This window comes from Sparus aurata, chromosome 21 (genome assembly GCF_900880675.1).
Source record: "Sparus aurata chromosome 21, fSpaAur1.1, whole genome shotgun sequence".
Lineage (NCBI taxonomy): Eukaryota > Metazoa > Chordata > Actinopteri > Spariformes > Sparidae > Sparus > Sparus aurata.
Genome location: NC_044207.1, coordinates 12401121 through 12417097, shown reverse-complemented (window position 1 = coordinate 12417097; position 15977 = coordinate 12401121). Strand labels below are relative to the sequence as shown.

Here is a 15977-nt window from a genome sequence, read left to right as displayed (position 1 = left end):
TACATAGCTACAAGTCTGGATAACTAAGAAGAGAAGGGAAATGTTTGATTTTGCTTTGCATGTTGAAGCATCTATCCAAAGAAAATTGCTAGTACGGAAGATAATCACAATCAATATATGAATACCTCTTCCTTGAATTACCTTTACTCATAGAAAATAAATCACATGCAAACATGAGTTCCACATGTCAATAATCAGCATGTGCTTTCATTTACCATCTTTAAGGGTAATTGAAAGAACCACTTGACACAAACACATTTCACAAATCAATGTTTTATTAACATAAAAATAAAATGATTTTTAAAAAACTCAAGTAAAAAAAACTTCACTTACATACAGCATCTGAGCATTTATAAATATCTAGTAACCACTGACATTCACATGAAAACTAAATATTTCTTATTACACCTGTTAGTATGCTGTTAAGATGTGAGACATTATTGTCACCATTAGCAATTAGTAAAGACATAGTACTGGATGCCAAAACAAGGCCACTGAAAAAAAAAAATCGCACAAAGCATGCTGATTGTGAAACGCTCCAAGTACACACCTTGGCAAACCCAAATTATTGAAGCTGTTACACATAGTTCTGCTCTTTCTTGCCGCCCACTGAATGGTGATCACCCTGGTCGCTCTTGGTGCGGGACTGAGGTTTGTAAACAACCCCCGGGTAACTAAAAAAACACACATGGAGTACAGGTAATTGTATTATGATGATGTAGATTGATACAAGTGAAAGGGGCATTGGCTTGAGTCTAAAACAAATCTGCAGATATAATCAGATAACTTGACAACGTGGGACTTAAGTAATTGAGATAATTTCACTATAATTATGAGCGGCGACTCACCTCGTCCTTTCATCTTTCACCATTTCCCTGAAGGCCAGTGACTTTAGAATGCCTCCAATAACGAGGACGCCCCCTGCGATCCAGGCCACAAACAGTGCAGGGCCGAAAGTGTATCTGCGGGGACAAAAAGATCAGGCGGTCTCGACACAGTGTGGGTCCAGCATGCCAATCACACGTGGAACATGAAAACACGTGCAAAATAATAAACGCCATATCTTACCTGGGCATTCCTCCCATTCCTCCACCCATCCCACCCATCCCTCCCATGCCTCCCATGCCTCCTTCGAACCCTCCTCCGTAGTTGTTGTAAGAGGACATCCTGAAAGTGGCCACGATCTGATTGGCGTAGACAGAAGCTCCTGCAATGCCACACACACCTGAGAGACAGGGGAAAGGGATGGAGAGACGTAGACAAGAACTCAGTGATTTAGATCCACTGAAGGGTATTTTTTTTTTTTTTTTACTTTTTTCTTTGGTTAAAGGGTGACTCCACCAATTTGACATATTAAAGTGTGTTTACAGGTGTTGATCCAGAAGAGGCGGCATGTAATCTGATAAATTGCCTCCAGCGATTTCACTCAGTTGCATTGTGGGTCAAGCAGCCCACTGGTCTAACATTGCACTCCTGTAACACTGTTGGAATCATTATGGACGGTTTGAAAATAAATGATCAATATTGAAACAGCAGAACCAGAGATATCAACGTTTTCATTCCACAAATTCTTCTTCCTTTTTCGAAAACCTACATTACCCACAGTGAAACTGAGCCACTTCCTCTGGAGACACAAAAGCCTTTTTTACCACATTTTTCACATTTACGGTAGTACTCCCCAAGACCTGTAAACACACTTTAATCTGTAAAATATGTGCAGTTTAAAAAAAGTGGGAAGGTGATGAGTTGGATGGATAAAAGATCTGCTCCACCAGCTCATAAATGAGCTTCCTAACGTTGTTTGTCATTTCTAACCCTACCGGCGATGATGAACATGATGCCTGCGGTGAGGCTCATCTTGGCCTTGGTCGTGTCGGCCATGCTGTTCATCGTGAGGCAGGTCAGGGAGAAGACAGATATGAATGTTGCGAGGACACTCAGCACCACACCCACTATCATCAGGGCTCGCACTGCCTGGAAGGAACCTATAGGACATAAAATACACATTAAGAGACATTTTAATATTGAGTCTGATAATTAAAAAAAATAAAAATAAAAAAAGACAGATTTGTTCACTATGTCTAATCAACAAGAATCAACTCTTCTTAATCCTCCAAAGACGACGTTAACAGATGAATTTGATCTTATAATGTGACCTGTGTTCTCTCACAATAGGTGTGCTGTAGGAACCTGCCCTTTGCTTGTTGTTTGTTCTGTTTCTGATAACTGTGTTGACTAAGTCTCGGCCCAGCTGTCCATTATTTTAAACCAGAATGCACTGGTGCTAATGCAAATACTGATAGGGGAAGGCTTGGTACTGGAACAGCAGTTTGTAACAGGATGACTGAAACTGAGAGTAAAAATTGTTTTAAAACAGTATATGTTAAAGAAAGAAAAGAAGCCTACAGCCTCATACTCATCCCTTCAACAGCTTAATGAAAAAAAGTCCTCGCAGATATATTCAAATTGTTTTAATCGACAATAGACATTCAAATTCACTATTTGGCGATAAAACATATTTATTTGATCCCGAACTTCAGTGAAAGCTGTTTGAGGATTTTAAACTCCATTTCCAGAATAGAGTAGGTTTCAAGAGTTCAGACCAACAGGCACTGGCTGCTCTTCTCATCGACGTTTTTGTTTTACACAGTATCTTATACATATGTGACAGAGATGCAGAAAGAGAAGGGCTGAACTTCTTTTCTGACCTAGCTACATGAGACTCATTTCACACACATTTTTTAACTTCCTGTCGAGAGAACTTCCTCCTAGACTTGGTACAGTTTAGTTACAACTTTCTTAATCTTTGCTACCAGCTGCCTCATTGTTCCTGTGACCGGAGAAAACTCAGCAAAACATCTAACATGTCTCCTAACGGAAGATATAGGAGAGCCCCGACTATTTCCTCAAAAGATAAACTCATGAGGCCAATTGCTTCCATGACAGTGAAGGTGACACAGTTTAAATACTAAAATAGCAATGAATGAAAACTCATTTGTATGTGAACGGTCAGCCACTGTAGAGGCTCTGCACATTCAAACATATGAGAGTTTTGTCCTACCTGAGAAGCCCAAGAGGCCATAGAGCGGGCGACACTCCGTTAACCCTGCGGTCGTCGTCTCACAGTCCTGCCACAGACCCTTGTAGGTGTAAATAGACGTCACCACGTCCCCCTGCCTGTCCTTCACACTCCATTTGTTCATGGCAGTAGCTGCGATGAGGGCCGCCGCGCCGATCAAACCCAGAATGAATCCACCATTCTGCAGAACTGAGGGCGCCATTGTTTTTTCCTCCTTCAGAAGTTAGGAAACGTACTTGAGTGGCACTGTGTGTGTGTGTGTGTGAGCAATAGATCAAGAGCCTAACGTTAAAAGTACAGCTGTATATATAGGTGAGTTTAAGTAAAGGTGCTAGCAGGTGTGTGGGCAGAGAATGGAAATGAGTAAAGTGGCACCTCGTAGTGATGGTGGCGTTGGGTGGAGACGGTTGGGTTTCACCCAGTGGGTGATACAGCTACAAGGGTTGGGCTATTTTGTTTTGAGAGGTGTGGACACAGTGGCGATAGGCACACCTGGCACCTAAACGACGATTAACAGTTTAAATGTAAATACGGGAAACTGAATCATTGACTTCACGGGGCTTTCAGTAAACTGCCAACAGTTAAGTGAGTAAATGATGCAGTAAAATGCTGTACCAACACTTTGACAAATTAAAATATGATGCAGCGCTGCAGAAAGACAAACACAGAGATGAGGCAGAAATGACTGTCACTCCATCACGTATTACGTAAAGAACCAACAGAAAGAGAGTGAAATAAACAAGAGAATACATAAAACTAGGTGAGATTCTTATTATGACTCCAAAGTTCATAACAGGCCTCAATGTGTTACATTAAAATGATCATAAGAAACACAACCTGTAATGTAAAACCACTTTTCACAGTACAGGGATTTAAAACCTGACACTAAATCCTAAGAACTCCCTCCTCTCCTGGGCTCCCCAGGGTGTCAAGTGAAAACCCTCCAACTGGAGCATCCTGATGTTCAAGGGTTTAATTACAACGTCCCTGATTCATGTCGAGCCGAGGACATTCATTGCCTTTCCACTATCTAATGAAGGCAAAAATGCCCTCTGGCAAAGACCCAGATCCACTGAGGCCGGTCTTTCCTGGTTGAAGTTTGATCATGTCATACCTAGAGAGCGAAACTCACTGAGAGGACTCATTCCCGCTCACTAACTTTGAGACAAACAGCAACTCACACGATGCCCATGATTCAACTGTTCACCTTATCACTCTGTCAACATCGAGGGAGGAGAGAAGTTTCTGTTCGTCTCTTATCACGAGCCCGCTCGCTCACGCTCCCTCTCACAACCACACATCATGGAAAAACAACAAACTCATACGGAAGTCACTGAGATGATGAGACTAGGAAATTTAATCTTGTTTGTCAGCAGAGTGGACTTCTGTTTTTTTGCATTAAATTGTTCACTGTTATTCTTTTGTCTTTGCAGTGCACCTTTTCAGGAGATTAAAACTCAGCTTGTTTAAATAAGAGCGCTCAGGTGGTGAGGAACATGCTTTGGAAGCGAACTTCCCCCAGTTACAATTACTTGAAATGACATTTGATTAAAAAAAACAAAAACAAAACCTAACACATTAATAATCAATAGATTTAAATATGGATCATCCTGAATACAAGCTGTAATATCAAAGAAATTAATAAACTTCACACCAACATTGTTCACTGAACAGCAGCTGACTTATTGTCTCGAACTGATTTAGCTGCTGTCTATTCTTCTGAAAACAACGGACTACAAATGACGTAAGAAAACAAACAAAACAACAACAACTGCTATCATAAGACAATGCTTTGTGGAAACATTTGTTATTTCCACTTCCAAATAAAAATAAAAAAAAACAGAATCAGATCCACTGGGGGACAAACTGCTGTTACTGTCCAAATGTAAAAATGTCTGAATCAAAAGTGCAAAATCAAACTTAAAGGTGCACTATGTAGTTTGGGGGAATTTGAAACTGATTTTAATCAGAAAAGAAAGATCTGCATTGACTGTTTATTCTTTTATATCTAAACAAAGTAAATAAACAAACTGTCTTCATTTCCATGAGTGAATAAACAAACTGACCTTAAAAGACAACACAATCACTGTTTTTCTTTGTTTATATGTGGCGGACCCTGCCACCTCTCTAGCCTCAAACAGTGTTCCGGCCAAAACAGCTTGTTTATTCAGTCATGGAAAAAATAAATATTTCTGCGTTCGTATTATTACCTCAGTAATATTGTCAATATTAAAATTGCGAGTTAGGATTTCTTCTCCAAAACTAAATATTGCCCCTTTAATACCTTTTTGGGATAAATAACTTGTCAGTGGCTCCTGCAGGCTTCCTCTGCCCGATGTGTTTTATGTTTATCTGTCAGGACCGTGGACACAGAAGTCTGTTTGCCTTTTGATACAGAGAAGTTATGCATGGGTCTTGTGCATTTTATTTTAAACTGTTTTGATTGCTTTATCTCTAAGTCAGAAGAGTATCAAAATAACATCTTTAAAGTTCCAAATCTTTACTCTGAATTTACACGGAATGACGAGTAATATAGAGACTTTTGTTGCCTTTTTGGCAATCTATGTCATCTTGAAGTGCATGAGCCCAGTTCTCTCTCTGTTGTGATGTTATATAGGGAGGTCCTGTGCGCAAACTTTCCCCGTCATGTCCTCGAAGTGTACCCGGCCTGTCACACACTGGAGCTGGGTGAGGTGTACGAGTCCATGCCGCTCTTGGTCATCCCTCCAGGGAAGAGAATATAGGCCACCTGAGGCTGTAAACTGGCCGCGGACCATGCGCTACAGTTACAGGGCACCACGTACCCCGGGCTGGAGGGGGACGGGTGGGTGTGGGTGTGCTGTCCGGGGCACGCCAGACCCCCAATCCCTGCAGTCTGGTATCCAAACGTGTGCGCGCTGAAGGGCAGAGCGCCGGCGGCCAGAGTGTGCGGCAGCTCCGCCATCCGCTGGACAGCTCCGGTGCTGAACTGCGCCACCGGCTCCAGCAGCGAGAAGGACGAGGCGGAGGAGGAGGCGGGGGCGAGGAGAGCTCTGGCTTTATCCCCGGGGACGAGAAAGGAGTCCATGGAAAATCCCTTCAGATGCTCCGCTGCGTCCCCGAGGAAAGACGGCAGCGGGAAAACGAAGCGGTCCCTCTTCAGGAGACTCTTGGGTTTGCGCCTGGGTCTGTACTTGTAGTCCGGGTGCTCCTTCATGTGCTGAGCCCGCAGCCTCTTGGCCTCGTCGATGTACGGACGTTTCTCGGAGTCGGAGAGCAGCTTCCACTCCGCGCCGAGTCTCTTGCTGATTTCAGAGTTGTGCATTTTTGGGTTCTCCTGGGCCATTTTCCTCCTCTGGCCTCTGGACCACACCATGAACGCATTCATGGGTCTTTTGATGTGATCTAAAGGTTTTGCCATGTCAGAAATGTGACACATTAATTAATAAAAACACGCACCGGTCCCACTTTAAATTAAGTCTCCAAGAAGCGCATGCTCCTGTCGTGCGTAAAAGTGGTGAAGAGGTGCCACAGAGGGATTCAGCAGAGAAGTATTTTCTCTGCCTCTTTGGTGATGAGACACTAGGAAGCGCAACTCCGAATTGACTGAAGCATTTGCACAAAGTGGAACGGGAAAGTGCATAAAGCGCAAAGCCCGGGCGCATGAATGGGAGTCACAGAGGACCAAGTTGGAAGCTTGTTAAAGATGATGCTGGGCATGTCAACCACTCATCACCACAACACTGTCACTGCGGGGCCAAGCCAATGGGAATGAGAGGGAGCACTGTAATCCCTTCACAAAAAGTGACTGTACAACATTTCTGAGGGACTCCCCTCCTTCTCTCCCCCTCAGGCTCTCCAAATGCCTGCGGAGACAAGTGCAGGCAGGGAACCAGTGAAGAAAGACATCTGCTGCACAACACCAGCAGAAAACTTTATTTACTTACTTACTTATTTAGAATCAGGAGTGGTCGGTGAGGGCTACAGAAGTAAAATATGGACATTATATTGCACTGCAGCTCCTCATTGCCCTGTAATGACCCACATGGCTCATTTGCTCAATAATGACCTGATTGCAGGAGATCTTAGAGGAATTTGCTGCATATTAACCATCTCATTAGACCAAGGGTGTAGCCAGAATTACTAAAGTTATGAGTCCGTGGCCTCCAAATACCCCTCACAACCCCCTAAAGAAAATCTTTAATTATTTGGATTTTCCATTTTAAGGGTTTTTATTCTATTATTTATTTATTTATTCATTTTTATTTTTATTTTTTTTGCTATTTTCATTGTACAAGAGTGATTCTTTCAAGGGAAAAGCTCAGAAAAAGAGCCTTAAACTAAACTCTTTCAATCAGCAACCAGGTTACATTTTTTTTTTCTTATTTTATCATCAATTCTCTATTTTATATTCATGCTTGTTGCACTGAAACACTTCCTTTATATATTTTCAACTTACAGTGTTTATTTTTATCCACCAAAATACCAAGCATGTACAGTCCCACTTAATAATAAACATGATTACAGGACATAGATTTGAAAAGTGTTTGTGTAATCATTCCACCACTTCCCGATTGATCAATGACTGAAAAGATGATTGATCAGGACAATCTGGAGGGGCATCGGGACATATTTCAAGTTAAAACAACACATTTGATAAACATTAGCTAACGTCAGGGGCGGTTCTGGGGGGGGGCCAACAGGGGCCTGTGCTCCCGTAACTCTGAGTCTGGACCCCCCTGTGGCCCCCCTGACAGGGAGTTTGCATTAATAACACAATGACAGATTTCTTGCAATGATTTTGTTCTGAAGGGAAAGGCAGAAATAAAGTGTCTCGGCAGTTCACTACCCAATCAAAATTGCTGAAATTGTAAACACTGCTTTGTCTGAATGAGGGATTTGTCCTTTTTTCCGGGTTGTATGTGCCTCCTTACAAAAAAGCCGGCCCAACCTGGCCCCCCTATTAAAACTGGTCTAGAACTGCCACTGGCTAACGTCAGCGTCTAACCACTTTTTCTAGCTCATATAACTGTTTGATTACATCCAGTGTGTTACACTTCCAGGATTAAATTAATATGTCCCAGATGTGCGTTGATATTTTATAATTTACACCTTTTACAGTCAAGTCCTGTAACACTATCAATCAGTAATCTTAGCCAGAAAGTGGTAAGTGTTAGCTAACCAAATCTTTTGTTTTACTTTTCAATTTGGCCCAATGTCCCTGCAGATTTTCATTATCCATCATCTCTACAGCTGCAGATAAATGTAGCAGCAGTCAGATGACAACAATTTGTCAGCTTTGTTTCATTTATGGGACTTGCAAACTGGAACACAGCCGTATGACATTTGAGTGTCCCACCCAGAGAGTGACATCAGAGGACAAGGACCGCCGATTGTGTACGGCCCAAGGTCAAAACATGTTAGCGTTTTGAATGAATGTCCTTTTAATGATTTAGCCACTAAAATAAAGGCTTTATAATATTTCCTTGTTTCTGATCATTTTTCTTATTTGGAGTGCCTGCTTTGAGCTCAGGTTTGTGAAAATACAAGTGTTACTGCCTTATTCCAAACATGAAGGTCTAAATGTTGACTCTACAAGCTTCATAGAGTACATTTCTGCAGGAGAAATACTGTGTCTCAGTGAAAAATGGGTCAAAAACTAATGGAATCAAGCTATAAACTGTCGCCTCAAAAGTACTGAGGACATGACCCTGTGTGAACCTTGCCTCTGTCTTAGCTGCAAAATCACTCCCAATTTGTACTTTTTCTCAAGACTGTCCTTAAAACTGACACAATCACTAATTTACATTCTCTCCGATGATGCCATGCAGGTTTCTTATACATCGATATGTGTGCAGGCGGCTCACCTCTCCCTCCTCCATCTTCAACGAAATCAATATTAATCACGGCCATAATTCACCAGCCCTGGGTGACTCCACTGGTTGTTACAGTTTTCATAATTACTCTACCTTATCTGATCAAAAATATGCTTTAGCCACCTCGTCTGTTATTGAAGTGACATTGACGGAAAAACGCCTGAGCAGCAACTCAACTATAGACTGAATGTGCACGCCGCCACTCAGAAGTAGATGTAGGCGCTTATATGTAACAACATGGGATTACTGTATGTAGTATGTGCTCAGGAAGCTCATTTTACAAGGAGGAATTCAATACCATTTTGAAGTGGAAGCTTCCAGGCCGCCTCAAAGGCACCCAAAATGGCCTCTGCGAAAAGGATTATTACCATGACAGAAGCATGATGTGTTTCTCCCCACACAGACCTGTGCTGGTTAGCTGGAGCTCTGGGTTTAGGGTTTGGTGGCGGCGATAAACTCAGATATCAGGGCACCGACGAGAAGGAGGCCTTTATTTCATTTACCTCCCACAATCAAAGGCACGGCGGGCCTCCTCCACGGCAAAGTAAATGGACATAAAAGATCCAGTGGTGCACACGGCGTCAGGGGTGGAAGCGATAAGATGTTTTCAGAGAGCGTTTTTTCTCTGGGTTTCCTCGGAGCTGACGACCTGGAGGGATAAAGTGATTGGCAGCAGGGGTCAGACAGTTGATCTGTCTCCTCATGGCTGTGCTGTTATCTGCTGTGCTGTAGGTTCAGGCCTGGCGCACAGGAGGCGAGCACCGCCACACAGAGACAATGATTACTTCCACAGAGGAGCCATGTTTTGAGAGAGATGAAATACCGTCTGAGAACAACAACATGAGAGGATCTGAAGGGCAGAATGAAGAAATCTGTCACCAGCGTTCGTCTGTCGAGATTTATTTTTATTCTTTCCACTGATTTACTTTAGACGGATGTGTTTTTGTGTACTCAGTCAGTGTTTGGTGTGACTTCTAAGAAAGGGCAGCGTTTCAACTCCACAGAGATGAAGGGAGGGGGGCGGGAGACGGGTAATAAGAAAAACTGCCAGCAGCACAAAATGGCTGTCGTAATCCGGTTATCCCCTGGGCTCTGAAGATACTGGTCCCCTCCTTAGGAGTCTATCTTTTCTTCTTATGTCAAAACTGTCCTCCATGCACTCAGGTGGATTAAGGAGTCACACTGTAGAAAGAAATTGACAGGTACAGAAAGACCCGGGGGTGAAAAGGAAATGAAAGAGGACACAGAGAGCCGGGCCGGGGCCGAGAGAGCGTGCCAACGTCTGACAAGAAAATAATCTATCAGAACAACTCCAAGAGAAAAGAGAAAATAATGCTGATGTTTCCTACTAATTTACTCTATAGATTAATTGAATAATCATTGGCAGAGCCTATTAAACATCTGTTGTCCTGTGAGGTGGCTTTTCTTGTCGCTGAATGGCTGACGTGTTTGACAGCTGTATTGTTCACTGATGCTGCTGCACTGTCTGACTGCGTCATGTCACGTTCAGTGGCAGCTCCACTGGACAGTCCGATATTAAAACTCACTTAGAGCAGATTGCATTCTGAATTACATGTATATCATCTTCTTTTGTTGATAAAAACCTAAACAAAAGGCTCTACCTGTTTGACACTAACCAGATGGCCTCCAGCTCGATTGATTCCTTTTGATCGTCATTTAAAAGCACAGGATGAAATTTCTGCCCCTCTCTCAATCAAAATAAAAGATTTAAGGGGTGTGGGATCATGGGAAGTGATGTCTTCATGGTTAAACAACCAATACTGCTGATGGAAATATGTCTGGCGTGAATAAGGCAGGTGATGTTTTAAAGTTTAACTCCTGTAATATTAAGTCACGTTCACTGACTTCCTTCCTCAATCCATGACTCTATGAACATTACATTTTCCTTACATGCCTTACTTTGATTCTAAAGAGTTGGATGAGGAAAAGTTAATTAAAATAAATGCAAATGTTATTCTATTATCTACATTTTGATGATGTACACTGGTGTATACTGACTGTCACTAAAGACATCGCCCATCTTAGAATGCCCAGAGTCAAACAGAGAGCAGAGGAGTGGGAAAAGCAAATTAATTATTGACACAAAAATAGTTTCCAGACTCCCCTAACTGACCGATAAGATCTTGAGACAGACTTGATGAAGGTCAGGGACATGCGGTCCACTGCTCAGGTCTAAATGCAGTTTGGTTCACTGCATCAGTTTGTTTTGTGCCTTGCTTCACATCACAGTAAATATTTAGAATATTCTCAGTATGAATACACACTTTTTATTCCTGCACTGAGGTTACACTGGAGTTCTACCACTGAGCTGGTGGATGGGTTTCCATCTGATTATGTGGAAAGTTCAGATGCACTCATACTTCAAAATTTTGTCATTTCAGCTCCAAATAAATACACTGTAATCCAAAAAAAAAAACTACATTCAAGTCCAATAAGAGTTTTTGACACTTCTGAGCAGTCCATTAGGAAACATTTCAGGGGGAAAATCCCCCAGATTTTCCGTGCTCTGGGGGGGATTTCACTAAATCTTGTGCTTATTCTCATGATACTTAGGAAAAGTAAAGCGGTTTTAATAGCTTCCCCCTGACACATTGATGGTGGAATATGCTTCGGCTCTGTGGCAGATAGCTTCAATCCCCAGAGGTTGAGAGAAAGTGGAGGGAGATCGGCTCGCCTCTGCCTGCCACCACACTTTCATAAGGCCCCATCTAAACTAAATTAATACACTTCCTCCAACATCTGAGGATAAACCTGAGGGCCACATTACTGTGGCAGCCCCTATCAGCCAGCTTGTAATACAACCGAGTCAGCAGTCAATGAGATACATTTGCAACCAGGCATTTGTCAGCGACTCAGAGCCACAGAGGCAGGAGATTTAAAATGTCCTGCAGTAAATTAAGTGCTGCTTGAAAAGTGAAAGGTGCCGGCTAAGCAGGCGGCTGCTTACTTTAAATGACAGACTGGTTAAGAGGGCGATGATGGTGTGGTGATGGAGGGAGGAGGAAGCAGAACCAGTGGAGAGAAGTGTGTTTCCTGATCATGGCCGCAATGCATTTTACATACTGGAGACTATATTTTATTTCTGTATGCGTGACTCCGACATTTGGATTGAATATGATCTATATAGTCTGTGACGCTCAGTTTAGGGCCTGTGGGCTAAATCTGATGCGTCTTATATATAAATTGAATTCATATAAATCTGAAAATAAATTGATTCACACTGGGAATTTCAACACCAATCTCATGGCTGACAGATATGCCAGTTTTGTATGGTGAGATAAATCAGGCTTTAAGTAACAGAGGGAGGGCTGATGTTTGTGTGATGGCAAAGGTTGAGCAAAGTGCAGTCAATTCAGATGATACGATGAGCTATGCCAGGGAAGGAAGAGGAGAAAATGTTATGCGGAAAAAAGGATCATTTCTATATCATAAATATGTATTTTACACTAAAAGAGCTTTATTATGCTATTCATCCTGTCCCTGGTTGGAGCAGTTCATGTTTATGGTTTATGTTCATTCCAACATCGGAGCAATTGCATGATGGAAGAGGTTCCAGCTATAACTGATGTTGTATGAATGCTTTCAAATGTAACCAAGGCATTTATAACTAAAGTGCAGCTGAGGCTATTAAATACGGTAACATATCTGATCCAGTGCCAATCCTTGTATACTGTCATTTGAAATAAAGAATGAAAAGAAGATGGGTTACAGGCCTTTAAATCAGTAAATTATTGTACTATCACATACAATTAAACCGTAGACTACGTCATATATACTGAGTGTGTAAAATAATCTGTGTCTTGGGACACAAGTGAAGCTCAGAAGGTGGAAAAATGTAGTAATTTCCTGTAGATCTGATCATTTGGGGGAAGTGATTGGCTAAGATTCACTGAGACGGATACAGGGTACAGGTATCACCTTCAGGTATAACAAGGTTCTCCTAAGATTAAAGCAATTAAAGTGATGAATCAATTACTTTCATAAAGTGTTTTATGTATACATTAAAATATGATTATTGATCTGCAATGCATTACAACTGTTTCAATAAGCAATGATAAAGTACTCAGCGCTATCTCAAACCTTTGAGCACATATACCATTTTGTGTTGCCATTATATTGAGACCCTGAGTTAATGATTACAGAAATGGTCTGTATGTGTAAATGTTAACATAAAGACACTTGTTTTTTTTCTGTACCTCATTTCTTTTTCATCTTGTACTTGAAGGACCATAGGAGCATCTACTAAAATTCATGTATCTGCCAAAACCTTCCATAAAATTCACATTTGAGAAAGGGTTTTGATTGACCATTCATCAATTCAGACTTGTCCTTATCAGGATATATGTGTTATGTTGAGGTGTGTGTAATGGTCAGAAAGTTTCTACCAGTTAATTGTTTTAAGTAACTCAAAAAATGGAAGGAAAAGTCACCACCGCGAAAGTTGCAATAACACATGCCATAAACACACAAGTAAAAAGCACTGGTGTGGACCTTTATCTATGGCTTCCTCCCTGAGCAATGGGATTTTCATGTCAGCATTAATATAAATATAAAAACTCACACACATCACGGTATGAACCTGCTCTACAAATGACAGAGCATGGCGCCGCTAAGAGGCTTATAGAAATAATGGAAATAGTGTAGCTCCTGTGGCGATGATGTGCTTGCTGCAACAGTAAGGAAAAGAGACTGGTATTTACCGAGTTATCTCCTGGACTTGTGTAAAGCAGAGCGGTGGCTGTCCTGAGCCAGACTGGAGGGAGGAGAGCAGAGATCCTGTTACAACAGCAGGCTCAGATAAACCCCAACTGAGTGAAGACAGAAAGGCATTAAGTGAGCCTATCTTCAAGTAGTCTGATGCTCCTCCTGCACCACTGAAGAAAGATTGTGCACAGAGTAAGCAAAGGCAGCAGGTGATTTAGACGGAGCGCATATGACTGTGTTAATTTGTGAGCATGTTTTTTTAGCTCTTATGAGTCAGATGAGAAGTTTCCCCGGACACAGGTGACGATAGAGAGGAGCTGAAATAGGCTTAAGACTAAGAGAACTTCAGTGCATGCACTACTTTCCTTTATCCATCCTGTATGTAGACTGGTAGCACCTTGTGTTCGAGGTAAACTGTAGACTGTGTATAGAGTTTATGAAGGGAAACTATCCTGATTGAGACGATATCGCTGATCTGCAGAAAATGTGTAACCATTATAGAGCTCTCTGGTACAGATGGACCGGGACCTTGTGCATAAAATAACACATTTATTTAATATATAAATATGTAATTGCATTTTAATAAAGGAAAATAAAACATAAACTGAAAGCCCTGAATGTAGTACTGCTAAAGAACCACAGGGACCAGTATACGAACACCTTATTGCCTTTGACAACTTGAGTAGGTTTTCCTGTATGCATAGCTTTTTCAACAAAATAATAGCTCTGATAGCATTCTGTCGTAGAAACCAAAGTTACACGGCAAAAACGACGGGCTCGTCCGGGATTTGAACCCGGGACCTCTCGCACCCAAAGCGAGAATCATACCCCTAGACCAACGAGCCGGTTGCATGTATAAGGTATGGCACAGCTTATATACCTAACACCAGCTACTACAGTAACAACTACTCTACATGTTATTGACCCACACTCCATCAACACGTCGGCATTAAAACCCTACATGATTTCAAACCATTAGCCAGAGGGAGCAGGACTGATGCTAGTGAGCGGTTACAGTGGCTCGCAAGCTATGCTAGCTGGTCACCAGTGAGTCCTCCCCGTCGGAGCTAACATGCTAACTGCATGAAAAAGTTCCTGACAGCTGTTATCAAATTGGCTAAAAATGACAAACAGCCCATTGTGACACATCAGACTACCATGTTCACAACTATATGGCTGGTTAGGCACTTTGTTTCAGACACTGTAACACATTCAATTAGCAGCAAACACGTCCTACTGACAAAATTATTGGTTAAACGTACTTCAACGTAACACTCTTTAGACAAGTCACCGATGCAGTTTCATCCCTATCCGACCCATTTTGTTAATTTTAAAAAATAAAATACCCCATAGGTCGGCTGTTTTAGTTACAATGTCTCTTTATCTGATAGAATAATTAATTTGCATAAAGAGCTTTGTTGAAACACCTTTTCCCACAAAAACAGCAGATTCAGGAAAGAGAGTGACAACCCAGTTTCAATTAGAATAATGTTGTAGATTAATATACATTCTCCCCCGTCTGCCTACCTTTGATAAAATGAATACTCTGTTTGTTATTAAGTTTGCCTTCTGGTCAGCAGCACAAACAGGGAGAGGGGATGAGAGAGAGCAGGGTGGACTCTCCACAGGGAGACACAGGCAGCAAGAACCAGGTGATAAAGTGGACAGGTGTTCAAGACAACACAGTTATAATGCCAACTCACATATTGTTTTGCCCACATTCATTGCAGTGGGCTCTGTAATGATTTCACATTACTGATTGGTGTATAGATAGCATAGATTTGCTGCCGTCAAGGTGAGATGACACAGCTTCATTCTCTTAAAGTTTGTTTGGATCTTTACTTTTTATTTATTCATTTGTTACACCCATTGTCTTTGATTTGATACTGGCAGTCCAATGTGACTCTCTGAGCTGTACATGTATTCAGTATTTTCTTGCATAATAACATTATCTTTGTGGTTCAACATTTAAGTTTTCTCAGATTTCTTGATATCTTTTTCTGGTCTCATAATTGAATAATTAATGTATAAAAGGAAATACTGTTATTAGCAGGTCAATAGAGAGTATGTGAACAAAATTGACAACTCTTATAGTGTCATGAGTTGCTTAAAGCTAAAATATAATATATAGAAAAATATTATTGCATATTAATTCAATGAAATGAGTGACTAAGCAGACAGACACTTTTGCAAGGCACTGAATATATGTAACATTCTTATTTACATTTACGGCATCCCTTTTTTGTCCAAAGCGACTTACTGTAATTCATACACTGAAGGTGATGGCTGCCATGTAAGGTGCCGACCAACACATCAGG

The 15977-nt window shown here is 41.6% G+C and overlaps 2 protein-coding genes and 1 non-coding gene across 5 annotated transcripts; all 3 read right to left on the bottom strand.

Annotated features, from left to right (window-relative positions):
- Positions 1–258: 258 nt before the first annotated feature.
- Positions 259–15285, bottom strand: cldn18 (claudin 18). Of its 3 annotated transcripts, XM_030403811.1 has the most exons (7): positions 15187–15285; positions 13656–13763; positions 3062–3293; positions 1821–1985; positions 1069–1225; positions 849–962; positions 259–674 (listed from the first exon to the last, which is right to left on the bottom strand). In XM_030403811.1, the coding sequence occupies exons 3-7, from the start codon at positions 3279–3281 to the stop codon at positions 578–580; spliced, it is 753 nt and encodes a 250-aa protein (XP_030259671.1). In that variant the 5' UTR covers positions 3282–3293; positions 13656–13763; positions 15187–15285; the 3' UTR covers positions 259–577. The 3 variants fall into 3 exon arrangements, with proteins under 3 accessions (XP_030259671.1, XP_030259672.1, XP_030259669.1); XM_030403812.1 differs by lacking the exons at positions 13656–13763; positions 15187–15285 and adding an exon at positions 3455–5212; XM_030403809.1 differs by lacking the exons at positions 13656–13763; positions 15187–15285 and having other exon boundaries at positions 3062–5212.
- LOC115573150 (transcription factor Sox-14) lies at positions 5207–6759 on the bottom strand. Its single transcript, XM_030403814.1, has one exon. The coding sequence runs from the start codon at positions 6495–6497 to the stop codon at positions 5751–5753; it is 747 nt and encodes a 248-aa protein (XP_030259674.1). The 5' UTR covers positions 6498–6759; the 3' UTR covers positions 5207–5750.
- trnap-ugg (transfer RNA proline (anticodon UGG)) lies at positions 14433–14504 on the bottom strand. The gene has a single exon. It is a non-coding gene; the product is annotated as a tRNA-Pro (tRNA).
- Positions 15286–15977: the final 692 nt, after the last annotated feature.

Coding starts and splice junctions, on each gene's coding strand:
- cldn18 (XM_030403811.1), bottom strand. CDS start 3,281: ATGGCGCCCTCAGTTCTGCAGAATGGTGGATTCATTCTGGGTTTGATC. Junction 1,226..1,820: donor CATCATGTTCATCATCGCCG/GTAGGGTTAGAA, acceptor CCTGTCTCTCAG/GTGTGTGTGGCATTGCAGGA. Junction 675..848: donor GTGAAAGATGAAAGGACGAG/GTGAGTCGCCGC, acceptor GTGTTTTTTTAG/TTACCCGGGGGTTGTTTACA.
- LOC115573150 (XM_030403814.1), bottom strand. CDS start 6,497: ATGTGTCACATTTCTGACATGGCAAAACCTTTAGATCACATCAAAAGA.